Raw genomic sequence first — 26,539 nt, forward strand, 5'->3', positions numbered from 1 at the left:
ATATCCCAACATGCCTCATGTTTCTGTTACCTTCTGTTCCTTGTGACTTCCAATTTGAGTTTGCAATTACCACAGCATATACTGTTAACATGGGAAATGCAACATTAGTGCGACTGAAAATATTCTAAACATCTACAGCTAACATAGAATTACAAAGAAACAGCTTTCCAATAGTCCTCGTGCTACTGGAGTGCATTAGCCTATTACCACCCAGAATGAATATTAGTGAAGAGCCAGACACCATACAGAACACGACATTCCACGTGAGGCAACTGACAATTTCAGTCCAAACTTCTTACTCAACATTACCACCAGTCGGCTTTGGTCTGTCACACACGCACAATAGTCCTGAGTTTGTTGGCTGCTCCTCACTGCCAGTTTCCAGCTGTTGGCTGGCACTGGACCCCTCATGGAGCCTGGCAGTGAAGGGTGAAGCTGCTGCGGTTCACCAGGGATTACCCTGGCGAAAGTCAACAGTGACCCGGCCATAGTTTCACCTAGTCATCGTCATCAAACTCTACAGTACAGCAACAGGCTCTTCTGCCCATCTCGTCCACACCGACCCATTATCTGCTTAGTCCCATTGATCTGAACCCGGACTGGAGACATCCATAACTCCCCCATTGAATGAACATCCAAACTGATCATAAATTATCAACTCGAATGTACATCGACTAATTAAGATGGCAGCACGTTCCGCGCTCTTCAGCAACCTCTGAGTGAACAAGTTCCCCCTCATATTGCCTTTCACCTGTCATCATTACCCTATGGTCCCTAATTCCAGTCCCACCCAACCTCAGTAATAAATGCATTTTCGCACTAACTCTCTCTATACCTTTTATTAACGTGTATATCTCTTTCACATCTCTCATGGTCCTCCTGGCAACAATCTGTATTTTATTCTGCATTCGTTCAATCTTATTGATATCCTTCCGGGAGGTAGATGTACACATTACTTCAAATTAGCTTCTGCAACGTCAACTTTGACATAATATCCCAACTTCTGTATTCAATATTTTGATTTATGAAGCCCCATGTCCAAAAAGCTTGACAACGCCATCTACCTTCGATAACACTTACAAGAAATTTTGGATCTGTATCACTTTGCAGGATCTCATCGCACTTCCTACTCTTGTCATTGGTACCAACGTGGACCAAGACCTGCTCATCCTGCCCTTAAGAAAGTTTCATAGTCGATACGAGATATCACTGACCTTGGCAAGACACCATTCAAAAATCCTGTTCTCGTAAATAGAATCTCCAGTCTGTTCTCCTGACCAATGAATTCCCCCTGTCAGTGCAGCTCAGCACTTCTCATCCCTTCCGAGTCACAAAGCCAAACTCAGAGCCAGAGGAATAATCACCGTGGCTTTCCTCTGCGAGGCCATACCCCGAAACAGAAAGCCGTATACCTGTTACAGGGAGTTTCCTGTAGTGGCTGCCTGTTCCCTTCCCCCTCCTGACAGTCACCCAGTTTCCTGTGTTCTGCGCCTTGGGTATAGCTCCCTCCCTGTAAAGTCTGTCAGTCAACCTCTCAGTCTCCCGAGTGATCCCGGGTTTATCCAGCTCCAGCTCCAATTCCTCAGCAGAGTCTGTAAGAAGCTGCAGCTGGATGAAATTCCCGAAGGTGCAGTTGTCAGGGACACTGGAGGTCTCCCTGACTTGCCGCACCCTGTAGGAAGAGCATCCCACTATGCTGCCTGGCATTCCCACTGTTCTAACAGTGAAACAGAGAAGGGAAATATTACCCAAGATCTACCTAAATCCTCCGCCTCTCCTCACTGAACCCTCTCTGACACAAAGCCTCAATAACCTACCTATCTCTGGCTCACTCACACTATGTCTGCTCCTTTTAAACCTTGCCAAGTGGGTAAGTACCCCGCAATCTGTGGCGTTCAGAAAGTCATCACTGGCCACGCTAACTTCTTTTAAAATATCTTTCCTGCAACGAACACTTCAATGGCTCTCAGTGATCTTTGTCCTGCAGAATGTGCTGGGTCAGTCCATGTTCAGGGTAGATTTGTGCCCATCCCTCCGCTCCTCAATATTTTCCCCATTGTTCATTACAGAGCGTGACTGAGCTCGCGGAGAAGGGAAACCGAGCAGGCGCTTCCAAACTCCTCCTGGATCTGGTAATGGAGAAGGGCTCCGGGGCCCGGAGGGTGATGTGGGAATCCTTTGTGAAACTACATCACCACTTACCGAAGCTGAGCAGAATACTGAATGAAATACGGGAACGTGGTAGGGTGAACAATACACTGTGTGTTACAGATGTAAATGCTGATGAATTTACAGTATTACACAGAACAGACTTTATGCAGGTTAATCTGTTTGAACAGGTGACGGCCAGTTCGCCTACATGGACACTGAGCGGGGTTTATCTGAAGTGCCCAGACATCTGAAAGGTAAGTGATGGACTGGAAAGCTCAAAGCCTTTATTTCACTTTGAGTCTGAATACCTGTCTTTAGAGGCCTGTTTCGAGACTGTCAGAGTCTGGGAGACAGGTTTTTGTTGTTATTTTACAATGAGAGTGTGAATACGTCTCTTTAGAGGCCTGTTTCGAGACTGTCAGAGTCTGGGAGACAGGTTTTTGTTGTTATTTCACTCTGAGAGTCTGAATACGTCTCTTTAGAGGCCTGTTTAGAGATGGTCAGAGTCTGGGAGACAGGTTTTGTTGCTGTGGCTGAAGGACAGGAAGCAATTTGCATTTGTCACAACACCCGGCACCTTCCCAGTCTCGGGATCGACACACAGAGGCCTCTATGAGTTTGATAAACAGACATTCCCATCGGCCTCTGTCCTGTTGCAATCGCTGTACCTACCTCTCCACCTATCTTTGTATCATCCGCAAACTTTGCCACGAATACATTTATTCCATCATCTGAATAATCGACAAACAATCTGAAAAGCAGCGGTCCCAATACTGATCCCTGAGGAACACCACCAGTCACTGGCAGTCAATCAGAAAAAGGCCCCTTTTATTCCCACTCGCTGTCTGCTGCCTGTCAGCAATTCCGCTCCACGTGCCAGTATCTTTCCAGTGACACCATAGATTTTTATCTGGTTAAGCAGGTTCGTGTGCGGCACCTTATCAAATGCTTTCTGAAAATCCAAGTAAATGGCATCCACTGACTCTCCTTTGTCCAGCCTGCTTCTTACTTCCACCGTAAAATCTAACAGAAACATTGCTAACTTATTTTGTCATTAGTCTCAAAGTACCTCGAAACCTCAACCTTAATTAGAGACTCCAACTCTTTCCAGTCTCCGTGTTTTAGCTAACTGGCCAATAATTTTCCTTCTTTTGCCTTTCCCCCTTTTAAAGACTAGAGTGACAATAGCAATTTTCCAGTCCTCCGGGACCATGCCCGAATCAAGTGATTCTTCAAAGATCATGACCAATCCAACCGTCATCTTCTCAGCAACCTCCCTCGGATCTCTGGGATGTAGTCCATCTGGCCCAGGTGACTTTGCACCTTAAGGGCTTTCAGTATACCAAGAACTTTTTTCTTTTGAAATAGCAATGGCACTCACTCCTACTGCCTGTCACTCGCAGACCACTGCATGCTGCTAGCGTCTTTCACAGTGAAGATATATGCAAAGTACACATTAAGCTATTCTGACATTTGTTTGTCCACTATTACTATCACACCAACATCATTTTCCAGTGTTCCAGTATCAACTCTCACCTCCCTTTTACTCTTCATATAACTGAAAAAAGTGTTTATTATCCTGTTTTATATTATTGGCTTTTCTGCCCTCACATTTCATCTTTTCCCTTCTTATCGCTTTTTTAGTTGCCTTTTGTTGGATTTTAAAAGTTTTCCATTCATCCAACTTTCCCTCACTTTTGTTATCTTGCATGGCCTTTCCTCGGCTTTTATGCAATCCTTAACTTCCTTTGTCAACCATGTTTGCCGACACGTGACACTTGAGAACTTCTTCCTCCATGGGCCATACCTATCCTGCAACTTGTGACCTATTCCAGGAAGCTTCAGCCATCTCTGCTGTGCCGTCATCTCCACTGGTATCCTTCTCCAATCTACCTGGGAAGCTTCTCTCTCGTGCCTCCGTAATTCGCTTTATTCCATAGCGATACTGATACCATAAGTTATGCTTCTCCAATCTACCTGGGAAAGTTTCTCTCTCGTGCCTCTGTAATTCGCTTTATTCCATAGTGATACTGATACCATAAGTTATGCTTCTCCCTCTCAAACTGCAGTATGAATTCACTCATATTATGATCACTACCAGTTGAGGGTTCTTTTGCATTAAGCTCCCTTATAAGATCCGGGCTATTACATAACACCCAATCAAAGACAGAATTTTCCTGAGTAGTTTCAAAAAAACTAGTTTGTTTGATTTTCGAATTCCCCGTGCATATTGAATTATGTCATCACCTTGATGACACGCCTTTCCCAGCTCCCTTTGCAATCTCAACCCCACACCTTCGCTGCTATTTGCAGGCCAATATAAGATTCCCATAAAGCTTTTTTTAACCCCTGTAGTTTCTTATCTCCACCCACAAAGATTCAACATTCTCTAACCCTATGTAACTTCTTTATCAAGATGTGATTCCATCTTGAACCAACACAGCCACACCACCTCCGCCTATGCCTTCCTGCCTGTCCTTTCGATAAGACGTAAATCTTTTAACGTTAAGCTCCCAGCTATGGTCCTCTTTCAGCCATGACTCAGGGATGCCGACAACATCATACCGACCAATCTCTAATTGCGCCAAAAGTTCGTCCATCTTATTCTGAATGTTGCGTGCATTTAAATGCAATGCGTTTAGTCCTGCATCTCCGCCCTTTTGAATGTTGTCGATGTGGTACAATTTAACAGTTTGGTCCGTCTGTATTTGAACCCAGTCATTGGCTTGTCCTTCCTTACATTCATGTTAAACCCATCATCTACTTGTAAACCTGCTGGTTCATCCACAGCTTTATCGTCCTAGTTCCAGTCCCCCGGCCATTTTAGGTTAAAACACACCCAAAAGCTCCAGTAAATCTGCCCGTAAGAATATTGGTCCTCATCGGATTCACGTGCAACCCGTGCCTTTTGTACAGGTCCTACCTACCCCGGAAGTGGTCCCAATTATCCAGAAATCTGAATTCCTGCCCCCTGCTCCAAATGCTCTGCCACACATTTCTCTGCCACCTCATTCTATTCCTATTGCCACTGTCGGGTGGCACAGGCAGCAATCCTGAGATCACTACTTTTGCGGTCTTGTTCCTCAGCTTTTTCCCTAACCCCCTGTGTTCCGTTTTCCAGACCTCCTCCCTTTGCTTTTCCTATGTCGTTGTTACCAATGTTTGTCACGACTTCTGGCTGCTCAACCTCCCTTCTCAGGATATTGTGGACGCGTCCAGAAACATTTCGGACAATGGCACCTGAGAGGCAAAGTACCATCGGTGTCCACAGAATCACCGACCTGCCCTCCTGACTTCAGAGTTCCCTATGACCGCTGCCATCCTCTTCAGCTTGCTGCTCTTCCGCACATCATCGGGGAATTGACTGAGTTCACGTACCGGCTCCTCGGAGAATAAGAGACTGTAGACCAGTGCGGGGTATGTTACATCGTGACTGGCTCAGCCTGGAAAAGGAAACTGAAATTATGTTCCTTTTCTGTGGCTCAGTACTGACAGCTTCATCCTGAAGGAGTGTCAAGAACATGGGGTCCATTGTGAGAGAAGTAAAAGTCAGTAGAGCAAGTAAATGCCCCCTCAGCCCCACTGTTACCCTCTGCAGGGTTGCACAGTTCAGCAGAAGCTGAGCAGTGAAAGCAGTGAAACCACCCGCTCCACACAACACTCTCCTCTCCAGAATCACATGTGCACTTGGTGCTCGGTGTAACACCGGGGAATCTGCAAACTACCAACAGAGGGGAGAGTGGAGCCTTTAACAGTGGATCTGAATCAGATCAGAAATGTTTCTGGGCCATCGTTCATTTTCAGACACTCTAATCTCTGATCACCCGATTTCACCCAAACAGTGTCTTTAACGAGTATTTTTTTTATTAAATAAAATATGTCGTGAGCTCCATGTTCATCAGATCAGGCATTGACAACCTATTTCTGTCCGTCATAAGGTGTTCGAAGGAAACACATGGAGACTCTGTGGGCAGAAACTGAAAAACTGAGAGTGAACACGATCCTGATGCGGGAGAAGGTGAAGGTTTTCCAGCTGGTTGATCGATACGCTGAGCTCACGGTCATTTCTACTGTTCGAGATCGGAGACTGGTGGAACATGAGCTGCTGGCAAGAGGCAGAGACCACGAGGAGTGGAGAGAAAAAGGTCTCCGTGGTAAGCTGGAAAAAATCCGGACTGATCAGTTATTCAAGAAGAGCTTTGTTCAAAAATTCGAAAGATTTTTCTTTGGAAACAAATCCGGGATGTCCGCAGCAGTGGCCGGAGTCCCGGGGATCGGGAAAACAACAATGGTACAAAAGATTGTTTATGACTGGGCCACGGGGAAAATATACCAACAGTTCCAGTTTGTCTTCAGTTTCAAATTCCGGGATTTAAACACCATTAACTGCAGAATAAACCTGAAAGAACTGATTCTGTATCATTACCCTTACTTTGGGAATATTCTGGGAGAGGTCTGGAAACAGACAGAGGGACTGCTGTTCGTATTCGACGGATTGGATGAATTCAAGGACAAAATCAACTTTGTTGATGGTTGGAGAGACACAGAACCACAGTACACAGATCCTGAATTCAAGTGTAAGGTGTCTGACATAGTGTACAGTTTAATCCAGCACAAGCTGCTCCCAGGGTGTTCAGTGCTGGTGACCACCCGTCCCACTGCGTTACATTTATTGGAAAAGGCAGACATCAGTGTCTGGGCTGAAATCCTGGGATTTGTTGGTGAAGAACGGAAGGAATATTTCATCAGGTATTTTGAAGATCAGACAGTGGCGGAAGCTGTTTTCAAACACATGGAGGAGAACGAGATCCTGTACACCATGAGCTACAACCCCTCCTACTGCTGGATCCTCGCTCTGGTACTGGGCCCCTTCTTCACACAAAGAGTCAGGGACCCACAGCGAGTTCCCAAGACCATCACCCAACTGTACTCCTACTATATTTACAACATCCTGAAAAACCACGGCCGTGATATTGAGAACCCCCGTGATGTGTTACTCAGGGTTGGTCAGATGGCCTTCAGAGGAGTGTCTGAGAGGAAGATTGTGTTTACAGATGGAGATTTGATCAACTACAATCTGCAGCCTTCCCAGTTCCTGTCCGGGTTCCTGATGGAGCTTTTGGAGAGAGAGGATTCTGCCCGGAGCGTGGTGTACACATTCCCACACCTCACCATCCAAGAGTTTGTAGCTGCAGTCGCACAATTCCTGAATCCACATCCCGGGGATATCCTGATATTCCTCACTGAAACCCACAACAAGACGGATGGGCGATTTGAGGTGTTTCTCCGTTTTGTTGCTGGTCTCTCCTCCCCAATGACAGCTCGGGGTCTGGAGGAGTTTCTGGGTCCATTCCCTCATCAAACAACCTGCCGGGTGATTGACTGGGTGAAGGAGGAGGTTAAACGCCAGAGTGGAAACACAGAGAGTGAAGCTGGTAAAAGGAGCCTCCTGAACACATTGCACTACCTGTTTGAGTCTCAGAATCGTGGACTGGCTCAGGCCGCACTGGAATCTGTGAAAACACTTTCATTCTGTGGAATGACACTGACCCCGATTGACTGCGCGGTCCTGTCTCATGTCATCGGATATTGTGATACAATAAAACACCTCGACCTGGGGAACTGCCACATTCAGTGTGAAGGAATCCAGCGGCTGGGACCCGGGCTGCACAAGTGCCAGGAGTTGAGGTAACTTGGTTAATCTCTCACGCTGAACTGTGAAACTGTCTCATTGTGTTGTTTCAATGTAAAGGAATTTCAGTAAATTTGTAGTAAATCAGATTGTGAAGAATTGTGACAAATGCCCAGGGGATCGGTCAGTAATTCCCCAAGGACGGGAAGGTTCTGTGGTTCCTTGTGAAGGGATGTTGGAGACTTCATCAGATCAGTGAACAACGGCCATTGGTTAAATGGTAGCAAATCACGGGAATGGCCGTGTTTCTCGCTGCCTGTGACACGTCCATTGACAATGTTCCTTCTCACTGTTACTGACACCCAGACCGACACTGACTGCAGCAGTTGGGTCAGAGTTTTACACCCCATTCCCGGTGAGGGACAAGACACCGTCAGCAGACTGCCCCAGTGAAAAGGAAAGAAATACCATTGTGAGATTGTCCTCCCACTGCCCTTCCCCATGTGTGACTTTGCTCACTTCCAGATATGCAAAGAGGGAGGGCGCATTTCCTCTGGGCCTCTGTTCAGACCCAAAACACACGTACAAAAAAATTCTGCATCCTCTCGTCTTGTAAGATTATCGTTTACCCTTGGAATCCTCCTGTGGGACCTCTCATCCCAATCCCCCTTCCATTCTTTGGAATCTAGGCCCCATCCCCATTCCTCCAGTGGGCTCTCTATTACTCTTTCCTCATCCTCCTGTGGAATGTCTTTTCCACACACACCCCCCTTCCTGTGAGATCTCTCTTTCCCATCCCCCTTTCACCTATGAGATCGCTCATCCCAATCCCCCTTCCTTCTATGGATTTCTCTTCCACATCCCTTCCTGCTGTTGGAACTCTCTTCCCCATACCCTTTCCTCGTGTGGGATCTCTCTCCCCCATCGACTTCTTCCTGTCGGATCTCTCTTTGGCATGCCCCATTGTCCTGTGGAATTTCTCTTCCCCAACCCTCTTCCCCCTGTGAGATTTATCTTCCTAATCCCACATCCTCCTGTGGGAACGCTCTTCCACATCCCTCCTCCTCCTGGCCAATCTCTCAACCCCTTCCCCCTTCATCCTGTTTAATCTCTCTCGATATCCCCCTTCCTCCCATGGGATCTCTCTTCCCCATGTCTCATCCTGCTGTGGGATCTCTCTTCCACACTCCCATGCCGCCTGTTGGATCTCCCTTCCCCATCCCCTTCTTCCTGTGGGATCCCTTCCTCCTGTGGGTTCTCTCTTCCCCATCCCCTTCCTCCTGTGGGTTCTCTCTTCCCCATCCCCCTTCCTCCTGTGGGATCTCGCTTCCCCATCCTCCTTCCTCCTGTGGGTTCTCTCTTCCCCATCCCCATCCTCCTTTGGCCTGTGGGAACTCTCCTCCCCATAGAATCATAAAATCATAGAACACTACAGCACAGAAAACAAGCCATTCGGTCCTTCTAGTCTGTACCAAAACCTTATTCCGCTTGTCCCATTGACCTGCACCCAGTCCATAACCCTCCAGTCCTCTCCCATCCATGTATCTATCCAATTTATTCTTAAAGCTTAAGAGTGAGTGCATATTTTCCACATCAGATGGCAGCTCGTTCCACACTCTCACCACCCTCTGAGTGAAGAAGTTCCTCCTAATGCTCCCCCTAAACCTTTCCCCTTTCACGCTGAAGCCATGTCTTCTCATATTTATCTCTCCTAATCTATGTGGAAAGAGCCTATTCGCATTTACCCTGTCTATACCCTCATAATTTTGCAAACCTCTATCAAATCTCCCCTCATTCTTCTACGCTCCAAGGAATAAAGTACTAACCTGTTCAATCTTTCCTTGTAACTTAACTCCTGAAGACCCAGCAACATCCTAGTAAATCTTCTCTGCACTTTTTCAAACTTACTGATATCCTTCCTATAGTTCGGTGATCAGAACTGCACACAATACTCCAAATTTGGCCTCAGGAATATCTTATACAACCTCACCATAATATACCAACTCCTATACGCAGTACTTTGATTTATGAATGCCAGGATGCCAAAAGCCTTCTTTACAACCCTGTCTACCTGTGACGCCACTTTCAAGGACTTGTGTATCTGAACCCCCAGATCCCTCTGTTCCTCCGCACTCTTCAGTGCCCTACCGTTTATCGTGTATGTCGTACCTTGATTTGTCCTTCCAAAATGGAACACCTCACACTTGTCTGCATTAAATTCCATCTGTCATTTTCCGGCTCATTCTTCCAGTTGGTCCAGATCCCTCTGCAAGCTTTGAAAGCCTTCCTCGCTGTCCACAACGCCTCTATCTTAGTGTCAACCACAAACCTGCTGATCCAATTTATCACATTATCATCTACATCATCGATATAGACAACAAACAACAATGGTCCCAGCACAGATCCCTGAGACACACCACTAGTCACAGACCTGCAGTCTGAGAAGCAATCATCCACTACCACTCTTTGTCTTCTCCCACACAGCCAATTCCAATCCAGTTTACAACCTCTCCATGGATACCTAGTGTCTGGACCTTTAGAACTAACATTACGTGGGACCTTGTCAAAGGCCTTACAAAAGACCATGTAGACAACATCCACAGCCTTTCCTTCATATGCATTCTTGGTAACCTCCTCAAAAAACACTACAGGATTCATTAAACACGATCTACCGCACACAAAGCCATGCTGACTATCTTTAATCAGCTCTTGGCTGTCCAAATCCTTGTAGATCCGATCTCTCAGAACACCTTCCAATAATTTACCTACTACCGATGTCTGCCTTACTGGCCTGTAATTACCTGGTGTTCTTTTGGAGTCTTTTTCAAACAACGGAACAACATGAGCTACCCTCCAATCCTCCGGCACAGCACCCGTGGCTAAGGACATTTTAAATAATTCTGCCAGGGCCCCTGCAATTTCTACACTAGTCTCTCTCAAGGTCCGAGGAAATATTATGTCAGGCTCGGAGATTTATCTACCTTTATTCACTGTAAGGCAGCAAGCAGCTCCTCCTCTTTAATCTCTATATGTTCCATGACACTACTGTTTGTTTCCCTTAATTCCAGATCCGCTATGCCAGTTTCCTGAGTAACACTGACGCAAAAACCTGTTTAATATCTCCCCCATCTCGTGAGGCTCCACCCATAGACGACCACACTGATCTTCTAGAGGACCAATTTTGTCTTTTACTACCCTTTTACTCTTAATATACTTGTAGAAACCCTTCGGGTTTACCTTCATATCATCTGCCAAAGTAACCTCATGTCTTCTTTTTGCCTTCCTGATTTCCTTCTTTAGTATTCCCTTACATTTTCTATACTCTTCAAGTACCTTATTTGATCCTTGTTGCCTATACCTGCGAAACACCTACTTAACCAGATCGCCAATATCCCTTGAAAACCAAGGTTCCCTATGCCTGTTAACTTTGCCTTTAATCCTGGCAGGAACATGCAAACTCTGCACTCTCAAAATTTCACCCTTGAAGGCGTTCCACTTACTGAACACATCCTTGCCAGAAAACAACTTATCCCAATCCACTCTTCCCAGATCCTCTCTCATTTCCACAAAATTGGCCCTTCTCCAATTCAGAACCTTAACTGGTGGACCAGTCCTATCTTTATCCATAATTATCTTGAAACTAATGACATTATGGTCACTGGACCCAAAATGTTCACCTACACATACTTCTGTCACCTGACCTGTCTGGTTCCGTAATAGGAGATCAGGTACTTCACCCTTTCTCGTTGGTACCTCAATATATTGATTTAGAAAACTTTCCTGAACAGGAAACCCTAACCCATCTAACCCTTCTCAGAGTGGGAGTCCCCGTCAATATGTGGGAAGTTAAAATCCCCTACGATTACAACTTTCTGTTTCATACATTGGTCTGCTAACTCTCTACAGATTTGCTCCTCCAATTCTCTCTGCCTATTGGGCGGTCTATAATGCAGCCCTATTAGTGTGGTCACACCTTTCCCGTTCCTCAGCTCCACCCATATGGCCTCTGTAGACGAGCCCTCCGGGATGTCCCGTCTACGCACAGCTGTGATATTCTCCCTGACTGGTAATGCCACTTCTCCCCATTTCATCCCTCCCCTCTATCACGCTTGAAACAATGGAAACCCGGAACATGAAGCTGCCAGTCCTGCCCCTCCTGCAACCAAGTCTTACTAATAGCAATAATGACGATATCATCGTGCCAATCCACGCCAAAAACTCATCTGCCTTACCGACAATACTCCTTGCATGGAAATAGATGCACCTGAGAACATTTCTATCACGTACAAACCATTGATATCTGTCTATACAAGCAGTCCTCGCATGACCCTTATCCTCCTCCACCTCACTAACACTCTGCCCCCTCCCCCTGCAACCTTGTTTAAAACCCCCGGAGCAGAACTTGCTAACCTACCGGCTAGGATGTTAATCCCCCTCCAGTTCAGGTGCAAACTGTCCAATTCGAACGGGTCGCACCTCCCCTGGAAGAAAGCCCAATTGTCCAGAAACATGAACCCCTCCCTTATGCACCAACCCCTCAGCCACGTATTCAGCTGCATTATCTTCCTATTTCTAGCCTCACTAGCACGTGGTACGAGTAGCAATCCACCTGTGAGATCTCGCTTTCCCATCCCCCTTTCATCCTCTGGGCTCTCTGTTCCCACTCCACCTCCCTTCCAACTGTTGGATCTCTCCTCAGCATCCACCTTCCTCCTGTGGGATCCCTCATCCCCATGCCCCTTCATCCCGTGGGATCTCCCTTCCCCATTCCATCCGGCTATGGGATCTCTCATCCCCATCCCCCTTCCTGCTTTGGGATCTCTGTTCTCCATACCCCTTCCTCCTCTGGGATCTCTCTTCCCCATCCCCCTTCCTTCTGTGCGGTCTCTCTTCCCCCATCCCCCTTCCTTCTGTGGGATCTCTCATCCCCACCCCCTTCCTTCTGTGGGATCTCCCTTCCCCATTCCTTCCTGCTGTGGGATCTCTCATCCCCATCCCCCTTCCTGCTGTGGGATCTCTCATCCCCATCCCCCTTCCTGCTGTGGGATCTCTCTCCACCGACCCCCTTCCTCCTGTGGGATCTCTACCGCATTCCCCTTCCACTTGTGGGATCTCTATTCCCCATTCCCCTTCTTCCACTGGGATTACTCATCCCCATCACCCTACCTCATTGTAGGACCTCCCTTCCCCATCCCCCTTCCTTTTCTGGGATCTCGCTTCCCCACCCCCTTCCTCCTCTGGGATCTCTTCCCCACCCTCTTCCTCCTGTGGTATCTCTCTTCCCCATCCCCCTTCCTTCTGTGGGATCTCTCATCCCCACCCCTTCCTTCTGTGGGATCTCCCTTCCCCATTCATTCCTGCTGTGGGATCTCTCATCCCCATCCCCCTTCCTGCTGTGGGATCTCTCATCCCCATCCCCCTTCCTGCTGTGGGATCTCTCTCCACCGACCCCCTTCCTCCTGTGGGATCTCTACCGCATTCCCCTTCCACTTGTGGGATCTCTATTCCCCATTCCCCTTCTTCCACTGGGATTACTCATCCCCATCACCCTACCTCATTGTAGGACCTCCCTTCCCCATCCCCCTTCCTTTTCTGGGATCTCGCTTCCCCACCCCCTTCCTCCTCTGGGATCTCTTCCCCACCCTCTTCCTCCTGTGGTATCTCTCTTCCCCATCCCCCTTCTTCCTGTGGGATCTCTCTTCCCCATCCCCCTTCCTCCTGTGGGAATTCTCTTCACCATCACCCTTCCTCCTGTGGGATCTTTCTTCCACGTCCCCCTTTCTCCCGTGGGATATCTCTTACCCACCCCCCTTATTCCTGCGCGATCTCCCTTCCCCATCCCCCTTCTTCCTGTGGGAATTTTCTTCACCATCACCCTTCCTCCTGTGGGATCTCTCATCCCCATCCCTCTTCCTTCTGTGGGATCTCCCTTCCCCATTCCTTCCTGCTGTGGGATCTCTCATCCCCATCCCCCTTCCTCCTGTGGGATCTCTCATCCCCATCCCCCTTCCTGCTGTGGGATCTCTCATCCCCATCCCCCTTCCTGCTGTGGGATCTCTCTCCACCGACCCCCTTCCTCCTGTGGGATCTCTATTCCCCATTCCCCTTCCTCCACTGGGATTACTCATCCCCATCCCCCTACCTCCTTGTAGGACCTCCCTTCCCCATCCCCGTTCCTCCTGTGGGATCTCTCTTCCCCATCCCCCTTCCTCCTGTGGGATATCTCATACCCACCCCCCTTATTCCTGTGCGATCTCACTTCCCCATCCTCCTTCCTTCTCTTTGATCTCTCTCCCCCATCCAACTTCCTGCTGTGGTTTATCTCTTCCCCGTCCCCTTTCCTCCACTGGGATCTCCCTTACCCATCCCCCTTCCTCGTCTGGGATCACTTGCCCACTCGCGTCCTCCTGTGGGATCTCTACCCCATTCCCCTTGTGGGATCTCTATTCCCTATTCCCCTTCCTCCACTGGGAATACTCATCCCCATCCCCCTACCTCCTTGTAGGACCTCCCTTCCCCATCCCCTTCCTTTTCTGGGATCTCGCTTCCCCACCCCCTTCCTCCTCTGGGATCTCTTCCCGACCCCTTTCCTCCTGTGTTATCTCTCTTCCCCATCCCCGTTCCTCCTGTGGGATCTCTCTTCCCCATCCCCCTTCCTCCTGTGGGATTTCTCTTTCCCACCCCCCTTATACCTGTGCGATCTCACTTCCCCATCCTCCTTCCTTCTCTGTGATCTCTCTCCCCCATCCAACTTCCTGCTGTGGTTTATCTCTTCCCCATCCCCTTTCCTCCACTGGGATCTCCCTTCCCCATCCCCCTTCCTCCTCTGGGATCTCTCTTCCCCATCCCCCTTCCTCCTGTGGGATCTCTCTTCCCCATCCCTTTTCCTCCACTGGGATCTCTACCCCATCCCTCCTGTGGGATCTCTCTTCCCCATCTCCCTTCCTCCATTGGGATCTCTCACCCCAATCCACCTTCCTCCTGTGGGAGCTCTCTTTTGCAACCCCGTTCCTCCTCTGGGAGCTGTATCCCATTCCCCTTCCTCCACTGGTGTCTCTCATCCCCATCCCCATTCCTCCAGTGGGATCTCTCTTCCCTATCGCCCTTCCTCATAGGGGAGCTCTCTTCCCCATCCCCCATCATTCCCTGGGATCTCTTGCCCACCCCCTTCCTCCTGTGGGATGTCTACCCCATTCCCCTTCCTCTTGTGGGATCTCTATTCCCCATTCCACTTCCTCCACTGGGATTACTCATCGCCATACCCCTCCCTCCAGTGGGACCACTCTTCCCCATCACCCGTCCTCCTGTAGGACCTCTCTTCGCCAACCCCCTTCCTCCTGTGGGATCTCTCTTCCAAGTTCCCCTTTCTCATCTGGGATTTCTCTTCCCATCCCCCTTCCTCCTGTGGTTTATCTCTCCCCCAACCCACTTCCTTCTCTGGGATCTCTTTTCCCCATCCCCTGTCCCCCTTCCTCCGGTGGTATCACTCTTTGCCACTCCCCTTCCTCATCTGGGATCTCTACCCCATTCCCCTTCCTCCACTGGGATCTCTGTTCACCATCCCTCTTCCTCCTGTGGGATCTCTCTTCCCCATCCCATTTCCTCCTATAGGAACTTTCATCCCCATCCACCTTCTTCCTGTGGGATCTCTCTTCCAAGTTCCCCTTTCTCCTCTGGGATTTCTCTTCCCCATCCCCCATCCTCCTGTGGTTTCTCTGATCCCCATCCCCCTTCCTCTTCTGGGATCTCTCTTGCCAAACCCCCTTCCTCCTCTGGGATTTCTCTTCCTCATCCACCTTCCTTCTCGGGGATCTCTCTTCTAAGTTCCCCTTCCTCCTGTGGGACTTCTCTTTCCCATCTCCCTTCATCCTCTGGGATCTCTCTCCCACATCCCCTTTCCTCCAGTGGGATCTTTCTTCCCCATCCCCCTTCCTCCTGTGGGATATCATCCCCATCCCCCTTATTCCTGTGGGATCTCTATTCCCCATTCCACTTCCTCCACTGGGATTACTCATCACCATACCCCTCCCTCCGGTGGGACCACTCTTCCCCAACCCCCTTCCTCCTGCGGGATCACTCTTCCCCATCCCCCTTCCTCCTGTGGGATCTCTCTTCCAAGTTCCCCTTTCTCCTCTGGGATTTCTCTTCCCATCCCCCTTCCTCCTGTGGTTTATCTCTGCCCCAACCCACTTCCTTCTCTGGGATCTCTTATCCCAATCCCCCGTCCCCCTTCCTCCTGTGGTATCACTCTTTGCCACTCCCCTTCCTCCTCTGGGATCTCTACCCCATTCCCCTTCCTCCAATGGGATCTCTGTTCACCATCCCTCTTTCTCCTGTGGGATCTCTCTTCCAAGTTCCCCTTTCTCCTCTGGGATTTCTCTTCCCCATCCCCCTTCCTCCTGTGGTTGCTCTGATTCCCATCCCCCTTCCTCCTCTGGGATCTCTCTTGCCAAACCCCCTTCCTCCTCTGGGATATCTCTTCCCATCCCCCTTCCTCCTGTGGTTTATCTCTCCCCCATCCCCCGTCCTTCTCTGGGATCTCTCTTCCAAGTTCACCTTCCTCCTGTGGGATCTCTCTTCCCCGTCTCCCTTCGTCCTGTGGGATATCATCCCCATCCCCCTTATTGCTGTGGGATCTCTCTTCCCCATCCCGCATCCTCCTTTGGGATCTCTCTTCCCCATCCCCCTTCCTCCTCTGGGATCTCTCTTCCCCATCCCTCTTATTCCTGTGGGATCTCTCTTCCCCATCCCCCTTATTCCTGGGGAATCTCACATCCCCATTCCCCTTCCTCCGGTGGGATCACTCTCACCCATCCCTCTTCCTCCTTTCGGCTCTGTCTTCCCCATCCCCCTTCCTCCTGTGGGATCTCACTTCCAAGTTCCCCTTCATCCCGTGGGATCACTCTTCCCCATCTCCCTTCCTCCTCTGGGATCTCTCATCCCCATCCCCGTTCCTCCTCTGGGATCTCTCTTCCCCGTCCCCCTTCCTCCTGTGGGATCTCACTTCCAAGTTCCCCTTCATCCCGTGGGATCTCTCATCCCCATCTCCCTTCCTCCTCTGGGATCTCTCTTCCAAAATCCCCCTTCCTCCTCTGGGATATCTCTTCCCATCCCCCTTCCTCCTGTGGTTTATCTCTCCCCCAACCCACTTCCTTCTCTGGGATCTCTTTTCCCCATCTCCCGTCCTTCTCTGGGATCTCTCTTCCAAGTTCCCCTTCCTCTTGTGGGATCTCTCTTCCTCGTCTCCCTTCCTCCTGTGGGATTTCTCGTCCCCATCCCTCTTCCTCCTCTGAGTTCTCTCTTCCCCATCCCTCTTCCTCCTGTGGGATCTCTCTTCCCCATCCCCCTTCCTCCTCTGGGATCTCTCTTCCCCGTCCCCCTTCCTCCTGTGGGATCTCACTTCCAAGTTCCCCTTCATCCCGTGGGATCTCTCATCCCCATCTCCCTTCCTTCTCTGGGATCTCTCTTCCAAAATCCCCCTTCCTCCTCTGGGATATCTCTTCCCATCCCCCTTCCTCCTGTGGTTTATCTCTCCCCCAACCCACTTCCTTCTCTGGGATCTCTTTTCCCCATCTCCCGTCCTTCTCTGGGATCTCTCTTCCAAGTTCCCCTTCCTCTTGTGGGATCTCTCTTCCTCGTCTCCCTTCGTCCTGTGGGATTTCTGTCCCCCATCCCTTTTCCTCCTGTGGGATTTCTCTTCCCCATCCCTTTTCCTCCTGTGGGATTTCTCGTCCCCATCCCTCTTCCTCCTCTGAGTTCTCTCTTCCCCATCCCTCTTCCTCCTGTGGGATCTCTCTTCCCCATCCCCCTTCCTCCTCTGGGATCTCTCTTCCCCGTCCCCCTTCCTCCTCTGGGATCTCACTTCCAAGTTCCCCTTCATCCCGTGGGATCTCTCTTCCCCATCTCCCTTCCTCCTCTGGGATCTCTCTTCCCCATCCCCGTTCCTCCTCTGGGATCTCTCTTCCAAAATCCCCCTTCCTCCTCTGGGATATCTCGTCCCATCCCCCTTCCTCCTGTGGTTTATCTCTCCCCCAACCCACTTCCTTCTCTGGGATCTCTTTACCCCATCCCCCGTCCTTCTCTGGGATCTCTCTTCCAAGTTCCCCTTCCTCCTGTGGGATCTCTCTTTCCCGTCTCCCTTCGTCCTGTGGGATTTCTCTTCCCCATCCCTTTTCCTCCTCCGCGTTCTCTCTTCCCCATCCCCCTTCCTCCTCTGGGATCTCTCTTCCCCATCCCCCTTCCTCCTCTGGGATCTCTCTTCCCCATCCCCCTTCCTCCTTTGGGTTCTCTCTTCCCCATCCCCCTTCCTCCTGTGCAATCTCTCTCCTACATCCCCCTTCCATATAACCATATAACCATATAACAATCACAGCACGGAAACAGGCCATCTCGGCCCTCCTAGTCCGTGCCGAACTCTTAATCTCACCTAGTCCCACCTACCCGCACTCAGCCCATAACCCTCCACTCCTTTCCTGTCCATATACCTATCCAATTTTACCTTAAATGACACAACTGAACTGGCCTCTACTACTTCTACAGGAAGCTCATTCCACACAGCTATCACTCTCTGAGTAAAGAAATATCCCCTCGTGTTTCCCTTAAACTTTTGCCCCCTAACTCTCAAATCATGTCCTCTCATTTGAATCTCCCCTACTCTCAATGGAAACAGCCTATTCACGTCAACTCTATCTATCCCTCTCAAAATTTTAAATACCTCGGTCAAATCCCCCCCTTATCCTTCTACGCTCCAATGAATAGAGACCTAACTTGTTCAACCTTTCTCTGTAACTTAAGTGCTGAAACCCAGGTAACATCCTAGTAAATCGTCTCTGCACTCTCTCTAATTTTTTGATATCTTTCCTATAATTCCGTGACCAGAACTGTACACAATATTCCAAATTTGGCCTTACCAATGCCTTGTACAATTTTAACATTACATCCCAACTTCTGTACTCAATGCTCTGATTTACAAAGGCCAGCGTTCCAAAAGACTTCTTCACCACCCTATCTACATGAGACTCCACCTTCAGGGAACTATGCACTGTTATTCCTAGATCTCTCTGTTCCACTGCATTCCTCAATGCCCTATCATTTACCCTGTATGTTCTATTTGGATTATTCCTGCCAAAATGTAGAACCTCACACTTCTCAGCATTAAACACCATCTGCCAACGTTCAGCCCATTCTTCTAACCGGCATAAATCTCCCTGCAAGCTTTGAAAACCCACCTCATTATCCACAACACCTCCTACCTTAGTATCATCGGAATACTTACTAATTCAATTTACCACCCCATCATCCAGATCATTTATGAATATTACAAACAACATTGGGCCCAAAACAGATCCCTGAGGCACCCCGCTAGTCACCGGCCTCCATCCCGATAAACAATTATCCACCACTACTCTCTGGCATCTCCCATCTAGCCACTGTTCAATCCATTTTATTACTCCAGCATTAATACCTAACGACTGAACCTTCTTAACTAACCTTCCATGTGGAACTTTGTCAAAGGCCTTGCTGAAGTCCATATAGACTCCATCCACTGCCTTACCCTCGTCAACATTCCTCGTAACTTCTTCAAAAAATTCAATAAGGTTTGTCAAACATGACCTTCCACGCACAAATCCATGCTGGCTACTCCGAATCAGATCCTGTCTATCCAGATAATTATAAATACTATCTCTAAGAATACTTTCCATTAATTTACCCACCACTGATGTCAAACTGACAGGTCTATAATTGCTAGGCTTACTTCTAGAACCCTTTTTAAACAATGGAACCACATGAGCAATACGCCAATCCTCCGGCACAATCCCGTTTCTAATGACCTCGGAAAGATCTCCGTCAGAGCTCCTGCTATCTCTACACAAACTTCCCTCAAGGACCTGGGGAATATCCTGTCAGGACCCGGAGATTTATCCACTTTTATATTTCTTAAAAGCGCCAGTACTTCCACCTCTTTAATTGTCATAGGTTCCATAACTTCCTTACTTGTTTCCCACACCTTACACAATTCAATATCCTTCTCCTTAGTGAATACCGAAGAGAAGAAATCGTTCAAAATCTCTCCCATCTCCCTCGGCTCCACACATAGCTGACCACCCTGATTCTCTAAGGGACCAATTTTATCCCTCACTATCCTCTTGCTTTTAATATAACTGTAGAAACCTTTCAGATTTACTAACACCTTATTTGCCAAACCAACCTCGTATCTTCTTTTAGCTTTTCTAATCTCATTCTTAAGATTCCTTTTACATTCTTTATATTCCTCGAACAATTCCTTTACTCCATGCTGCCTATATCTATTGTAGACATCCCTCTTTTTCTGAACCAAGTTTCTAATATCCCTTGAAAACCATGGTGTTTTCAAACCTTTAACCTTTCCTTTCAACCTAACAGGAACATAAAGATTCTGTACCCTCATAATTTCACCCTTAAATGACCTCCATTTCCCTATTACATCCTTCCCATAAAACAAAATGTCCCAAACCACTCCTTCTAAATCCCTTCGCATCTCCTCAAAGTTAGCCTTTCTCCAATCAAAAATCTCAACTCCAGGTCCAGTCCTGTCCTTCTCCATAATTATATTGAAGCTAATGCTATTGTGATCACTGGACCCGAAGTGCTCCCCAACACATACATCTGTCAGCTGACCTATCGCATTCCCTAACAGGAGATCCAACACTGCCCCATCTCTAGTCGGTACTTCTATGTATTGTTGCAAAAAACTATCCTGCACACATTTCACAAACTCTAAACCATCCAGCCCTTTTACAGAATGAGCTTCCCAATCTACGTGTGGAAAATTAAAATCTCCCACAATTACCACCTTGTGTTTACTACAAATATCTGCTATCTCCTTACACATTTGCTCTTCCAACTCACGCTCCCCATTAGGTGGTCTATAATACACTCCTGTCAGTGTTACTACACCTTTCCCATTCCTCAATTCCACCCAAATAGGCTCCCTAGAGGAGCTCTCTAATCTATCCTTCTAAAGCACCGCCATAAAATTTTCTTGGACAAGCAATGCAACACCTCCTCCGCTGGCCCCTCCTACTCTATCACACCTGAAGCAACTAAATCCAGGAATATTTAGTTGCTAATCACACCCTTCCTGCAACCATGTTTCACTAATAGCTACAACATCATAATTCCAGGTATCAATCCACGCTTTAAGCTCATCCACCTTTCTTACAATGCTCCTAGCATTAAAATAGATACATTTAAGATACTCTCCACCTCCTCCTCTCTTTTCATCCCTAACAATGCATTCAAATTTATTATCCTTTTCTTTCTTCTCCCCTACATCTTCGGGCTGAGAGCATCCCTTCTCCATCACCTGCCTTTCCTCCCTCACGCACTGTCTACTTACTTGCTCTACTGGTGAACTAACCTCCTCTCCCATAGTTTCCTCAAATTGATTCCCGCCCCCCCCCCACATCTTGCTAGATTAAAGTCTGCTCTGTCGCCCTAGCAAACCTCCCCGCTAGGATATTGGTGCCCCCAGGATTCAAGTGTAACCCGCCCTTCTTGAACAGGTCACGAATGCCCCAGAAGAAGTCCCAATGATCCAGAAACTTGAATCCCTGCCCCCTGCTCCAATCCCTCAGCCACGCATTCATCCTCCACCTAATTCCATTCCTACTCTCACTGACGCGTGGCACAGCCAGTAATCCCGAGATTACTACCTTTGCGGTCCTTCTTCTTAACTGCCTTCCTAACTCCCTATACTCTCGTTTCAGGACCTCTTCCCCTTTCCTACCTATGTCATTGGTACTTACATGTACCACGACCTCTGGCTCCTCACTCTCCCGCTTCAGGATATATTGGACGCGATCAGAAACGTCCCGAACCCTCGCACCAGGGAGGCAAACTACCATCCGGGACTCCCGATCACCTCCACAGAACCGCCTGTCTGAACCCCTGACTATCACTCTTCACCAAACACCTTCCTCCTGTGGGATCTCTATTCACAATCCCCCTTCCTCCTGAGGGACCTCTCTTCCCCATCGCCCTTCCTCCTGTGGGTTCTCTTTTCCCCATCCTCCTTCCACCTGTGGGATTTCTCTTCCCCATCCCACTTCCACCTCTGGGATCTCTATTCCCCATTCCCCCTCCTTCTCAGAGATCTTTCTTCCCTGTCCCCCATCCTCCTGGGGGATCTCTCTTCTCCGTCCCCCTTCCTCCTGGGGGATCTCTCTTCCCCATCCCCCTTCCTCCTGTGGGATCTCTATTCCCATCCCCCTTCCTCCTGAGGCATCTCTCTTCCCCGTCCCCCTTCCTCCTGTGTGATCTCTCTTCCCATCCCCCTTCCTCCTGTGGGATCTCTCTTCCCCCTGTAGGATCTCTCTTCCCCATGCCCCTTCCTCCGGTGGTATCTCTCTTCCCCATCCCCATTACTCTTGTGGGATCTCTCTTCCCTATCTCCCTTCATCCTCTGGGATCTCTCTTCCACATCCCCCCTCCTCCGGTGGGATTTCTCTTCCCCATCCACTTCCTCCTCCGGGATCACTCCCCAATCCACCTTCCTCCTCTGGGTTCACTCTTCCGCATCTCCCTTCATCCTGTGGGATTTCTCTTCCTCATCCACCTTCCTCCGGTGGAAAATCTCTCTCCCAACCACTTCCTCCTGTGGGATCTCTCTTCCCCATCTCCCTTTCTACTGTGGAATCTCCCTTTCCCATCCCCCATCCTCCTCTGGGATCTCTTCCCCATATCCCTTCCTCCTGTGGGATCTCTCTTTCCCATCTCCCATCCTCCTCTGGGATCTCTTCCCCATTCCCCTTCCTCCATTGGAATCTCTCTTTCTCATCCCCCTTCCTGCTGTGGGATTTCTCTTCCCCATCCACTTCCTCCTCGGGGATCTCTCCCCCATCACCCTTCCTACTCTGGGGTCTCTCTTCCCCATCCGCCTTCCTCCTGTGGGATCTCTCTTCCCCATCCCCTTTCCTCCTGTGGGATCTCACTTCTCCATCCCCCTTCCTCCTGTGCGCTCTCTCTTCCCCATCTCCCTTCCTCCTCTGGGATTTCTCTTCCCATCCCCCTTCCTCCTGTGGTTTATCTCTCCTCCAACCCACTTGCTCCTCTGGGATCTCTTTTCCCCATCCCCCTAATTCCTGTGGGAACTCTCTTCCCCATCCCCCTTATTCCTGTGGGATTTCTCTCCCCATCCCCCTTACTCCTGTGGGATCGCACTGCCCAATCCCCCATCCTCCGGTGGGATCTGTCTCTCTCATCCCCCTTCCTCCTGTGGGATCTCTCTTCCCCATCTCCCTTCCTCCTGTGGGATCTCACTTTCCCAACCCCCATCCTCCGGTGGGATCTGTCTCTCCCATTCCCCTTCCACCGGTGGTATCTCTCTCGCCAATCCCCTTTCCTCCTGTGGGATTTCTCTTCACCATCCCCCTTCCTCCTGTGGGATCTCTCTTCCCCATCCTCCTTCCTCCTGTGGGATCTCTCTACCCCATCCCCCTTCCTCCTGTGGGATCTCTCTTCCCCATCCCCCTTCCTCCCGTGGGATCTCTCTTCCCCATTCCCCTTCCTCCTATGGGATCTCTTTCCCATCCCCCTTCCTCCTGTGGGATCTCTTCCCCATCCCCATTCCTCCTGTGGGATCTCTCTTCCCCATCCCCCTTACTCCATTGGGATCTCTCTCTCCCATCCCCTTCCTCCTGTGGGATCTATCTTCCCCCTCTCCCTTCCTCCTGTGGGATCTCTCTTTCCCATCCCCCGTCCTCCTCTGGGATGTCTTCCCCATGCCCCTTCCTCCTGTGGGAAGTCTACTCATCATCCCCCTTCCTCCTATGGGATCTCTATTCACCATCCCCCTTCCTCCTGTGGGATCTCTCTTCCCCATCCCCCTTCCTCCTGTAGGTTCTCTTTTCCCCATCCCCCTTCCTCCTCTGGGATTTCTCTTCCCATCCCCATTCCTCCTGTGGGATCTCTCTTCCCCATCCCCCTTTCTCCTCTGGGATTTCTCTTCCCATCCCCCTTCCTCCTGTGGTTTATCTCTCCCCCAACACACTTCCTTCTCTGGGATCTCTTTTCCCCATCCCCCGTCCTCTCGGATCTCTTTTCCCCACCCCTCTTCCTCCTGGGGGATCCCTCTCCCACATCCCCATTCCTCCTGTGGGATCTCACTTCTCCATCCCCCTTCCACCTGTGCGCTCTCTCTTCCCCATCCCCCTTCCTCCTGTGGGATCTCTCTCTCTCCCATACCCCTTACTCCTGTGGGATCCCTCTTCACCAAACACCTTCCACCTGTGGGAACTCTCTTCGGCATCGCCCATCCTCCTGGGGAATCTCTCATCCCCATTCCCCTTCCTCCGGTGGGATCTCTCTTCCGCCTCCCCCTTCCTCCTCTGGGATTTCTCTTCCCATTCCCCTTCCTCCTGTGGTTTATCTCTCCTCCAACCCACTTGCTCCTCGGGGATCTCTTTTCCCCATCCCCCTTATTCCTGTAGGATATCTCTTCCCCATCCACCTTATTCCTGGGGAATCTCTCATCCCCTTTCCCATTCGTCTGGTGGGATCGCTCTCCCTCATCACCCTTCCTTTTTCCTCCTGTGGGATCTCTCGGCCCCATACCTCATCCTCCTCTGGGATCTCTTCATCATTCCACTTCCTCCGTTGGTATCTCTCTCTCCCATCCCCCTTCCTCCTGTGGTATTTCTATTCCCCATTCCCCTTCCTCCTCTGGGATCTCTTCCCCATCCCCCTTTCTCCTGTGGTATCTCTCTCCCATCCCCCTTGTTCCTTTGGAATCTCTCTTCGCTATCCCCCATCCTCCTGTGAGATTTCTCCTCCCAATCCCCCTTCATCCTGTGGTATTTCTCTTCCCCATCCCCCTTCCTCCTCTGGGATCTCTTCCCCATCCCCCTTTCTCCTGTGGTATCTCTCTCCCATCCCCCTTCCTCCTGTGGGATCTCTCTTCCCCATCCCCCTTATTCCTGTGGGATCTCTCTTCCCCATCCCCCTAATTCCTGTGGGAACTCTCTTACCCATCCCCCTTATTCCTGTGGGATATCTCTCCCCATCCCCCTTACTCCTGTGGGATCGCACTGCCCCATCCCCCATCCTCCGGTGGGATCTGTCTCTCTCATCCCCCTTCCTCCTGTGGGATCTCTCTTCCCCATCCCCCTTTCACCTGTGGGATCTCACTTTCCCAACCCCCATCCTCCGGTGGGATCTGTCTCTCTCATCCCCCTTCCTCCTGTGGGATCTCTCTTCCCCATCCCCCTTTCACCTGTGGGATCTCACTTTCCCAACCCCCATCCTCCGGTGGGATCTGTCTCTCCCATTCCCCTTCCACCGGTGGTATCTCTCTCTCCCATCCCCCTTCCTCCTGTGGGATTTCTCTTCCCCATCCCCCTTCCTCCTGTGGGATCTCTCTTCCCCATCCCCCTTCCTCCTGTTGGATCTCTCTTCCCCATTCCCCTTCCTCCTATGGGATCTCTTTCCCATCCCCCTTCCTCCTGTGCGATCTCTTCCCCATCCCCATTCCTCCTGTGGGATCTCTCTTCCCCATCCCCCTTACTCCATTGGGATCTCACTCTCCCATTCCCATTCCTCCTGTGGGATCTATCTTCCCCATCTCCCTTCCTCCTGTGGGATCTCTCTTCCCCATCCCCCTTACTCCATTGGGATCTCTCTCTCCCATTCCCCTTCCTCCTGTGGGATCTATCTTCCCCCTCTCCCTTCCTCCTGTGGGATCTCTCTTTCCCATCCCCCTTCCTCCTGTGGGATATCTACTCATCATCCCCCTTCCTCCTGTGGGATCTCTCTTCCCCGTCCCCCTTCCTCCTGTGGGTTCTCTTTTCCCCATCCCCCTTCCTCCTGTGTGATTTCACTTCCCCATCCCCCTTCCTCCTGTGGGATCTCTCTTCCCCATCCCCCTTTCACCTGTGGGATCTCACTTTCCCAACCCCCATCCTCCGGTGGGATCTGTCTCTCCCATTCCCCTTCCAGCGGTGGTATCTCTCTCTCCCATCCCCCTTCCTCCTGTGGGATTTCTCTTCCCCATCCCCCTTCCTCCTGTTGGATCTCGCTTCCCCATTCCCCTTCCTCCTATGGGATCTCTTTCCCATCCCCCTTCGTCCTGTGCGATCTCTTCCCCATCCCCATTCCTCCTGTGGGATCTCTCTTCCCCATCCCCCTTACTCCATTGGGATCTCACTCTCCCATCCCCATTCCTCCTGTGGGATCTATCTTCCCCATCTCCCTTCCTCCTGTGGGATCTCTCTTCCCCATCCCATTTACTCCATTGGGATCTCTCTCTCCCATCCCCCTTCCTCCTGTGGGATCTATCTTCCCCCTCCCTTCCTCCTGTGGGATCTCTCTTTCCCATCCCCCTTCCTCCTGTGGGATATCTACTCATCATCCCCCTTCCTCCTGTGGGATCTCTCTTCCCCGTCCCCCTTCCTCCTGTGGGTTCTCTTTTCCCCATCCCCCTTCCTCCTGTGTGATTTCACTTCCCCATCCCCCTTCCTCCTGTGGGATCTCTGTTCCCCATCCTCCTTCCTCCTGTGGGATCTCTCTACCCCATCCCACTTCTTCCTGTGGGATCGCTTCCCCATCCCCATTCCTCCTGTGGGATCTCTCTTCCCCATCCCCCTTACTCCATTGGGATCTCTCTTTCCCATTACCCTTCCTCCTGTGGGATATCTCAAAAATCCCACTTCCTCCTGCGGTATCTATCTCTCCCATCCCCCTTCCTATGGTAGCATCTCTCTCTCCCATTCCCCTTCCTCC

General features: G+C 50.0%; 3 protein-coding genes across 3 annotated transcripts in view; all 3 read left to right on the forward strand.

The window, feature by feature from the left end:
* The window catches only part of LOC140721392 (uncharacterized), a 1,266,977-nt gene that overhangs the window by 938,309 nt on the left and 302,129 nt on the right, over positions 1–26,539 (forward strand). The window lies entirely within an intron of this gene.
* LOC140721387 (NACHT, LRR and PYD domains-containing protein 12-like) overlaps positions 1–26,539 on the forward strand; it is a 469,945-nt gene that overhangs the window by 124,314 nt on the left and 319,092 nt on the right. The window lies entirely within an intron of this gene.
* The window catches only part of LOC140721338 (NACHT, LRR and PYD domains-containing protein 3-like), a 126,055-nt gene that overhangs the window by 1,844 nt on the left and 97,672 nt on the right, over positions 1–26,539 (forward strand). The window contains exons 3-5 of the mRNA XM_073036181.1: positions 2,070–2,241; positions 2,340–2,405; positions 6,090–7,839. Of these exons, the coding sequence (XP_072892282.1) occupies positions 2,070–2,241; positions 2,340–2,405; positions 6,090–7,839 (1,988 nt within the window). The remainder of the gene's footprint in view (positions 1–2,069; positions 2,242–2,339; positions 2,406–6,089; positions 7,840–26,539) is intronic.

The sequence above is a fragment of the Hemitrygon akajei genome, unplaced genomic scaffold (assembly GCF_048418815.1).
Source record: "Hemitrygon akajei unplaced genomic scaffold, sHemAka1.3 Scf000054, whole genome shotgun sequence".
Classification (NCBI taxonomy): domain Eukaryota; kingdom Metazoa; phylum Chordata; class Chondrichthyes; order Myliobatiformes; family Dasyatidae; genus Hemitrygon; species Hemitrygon akajei.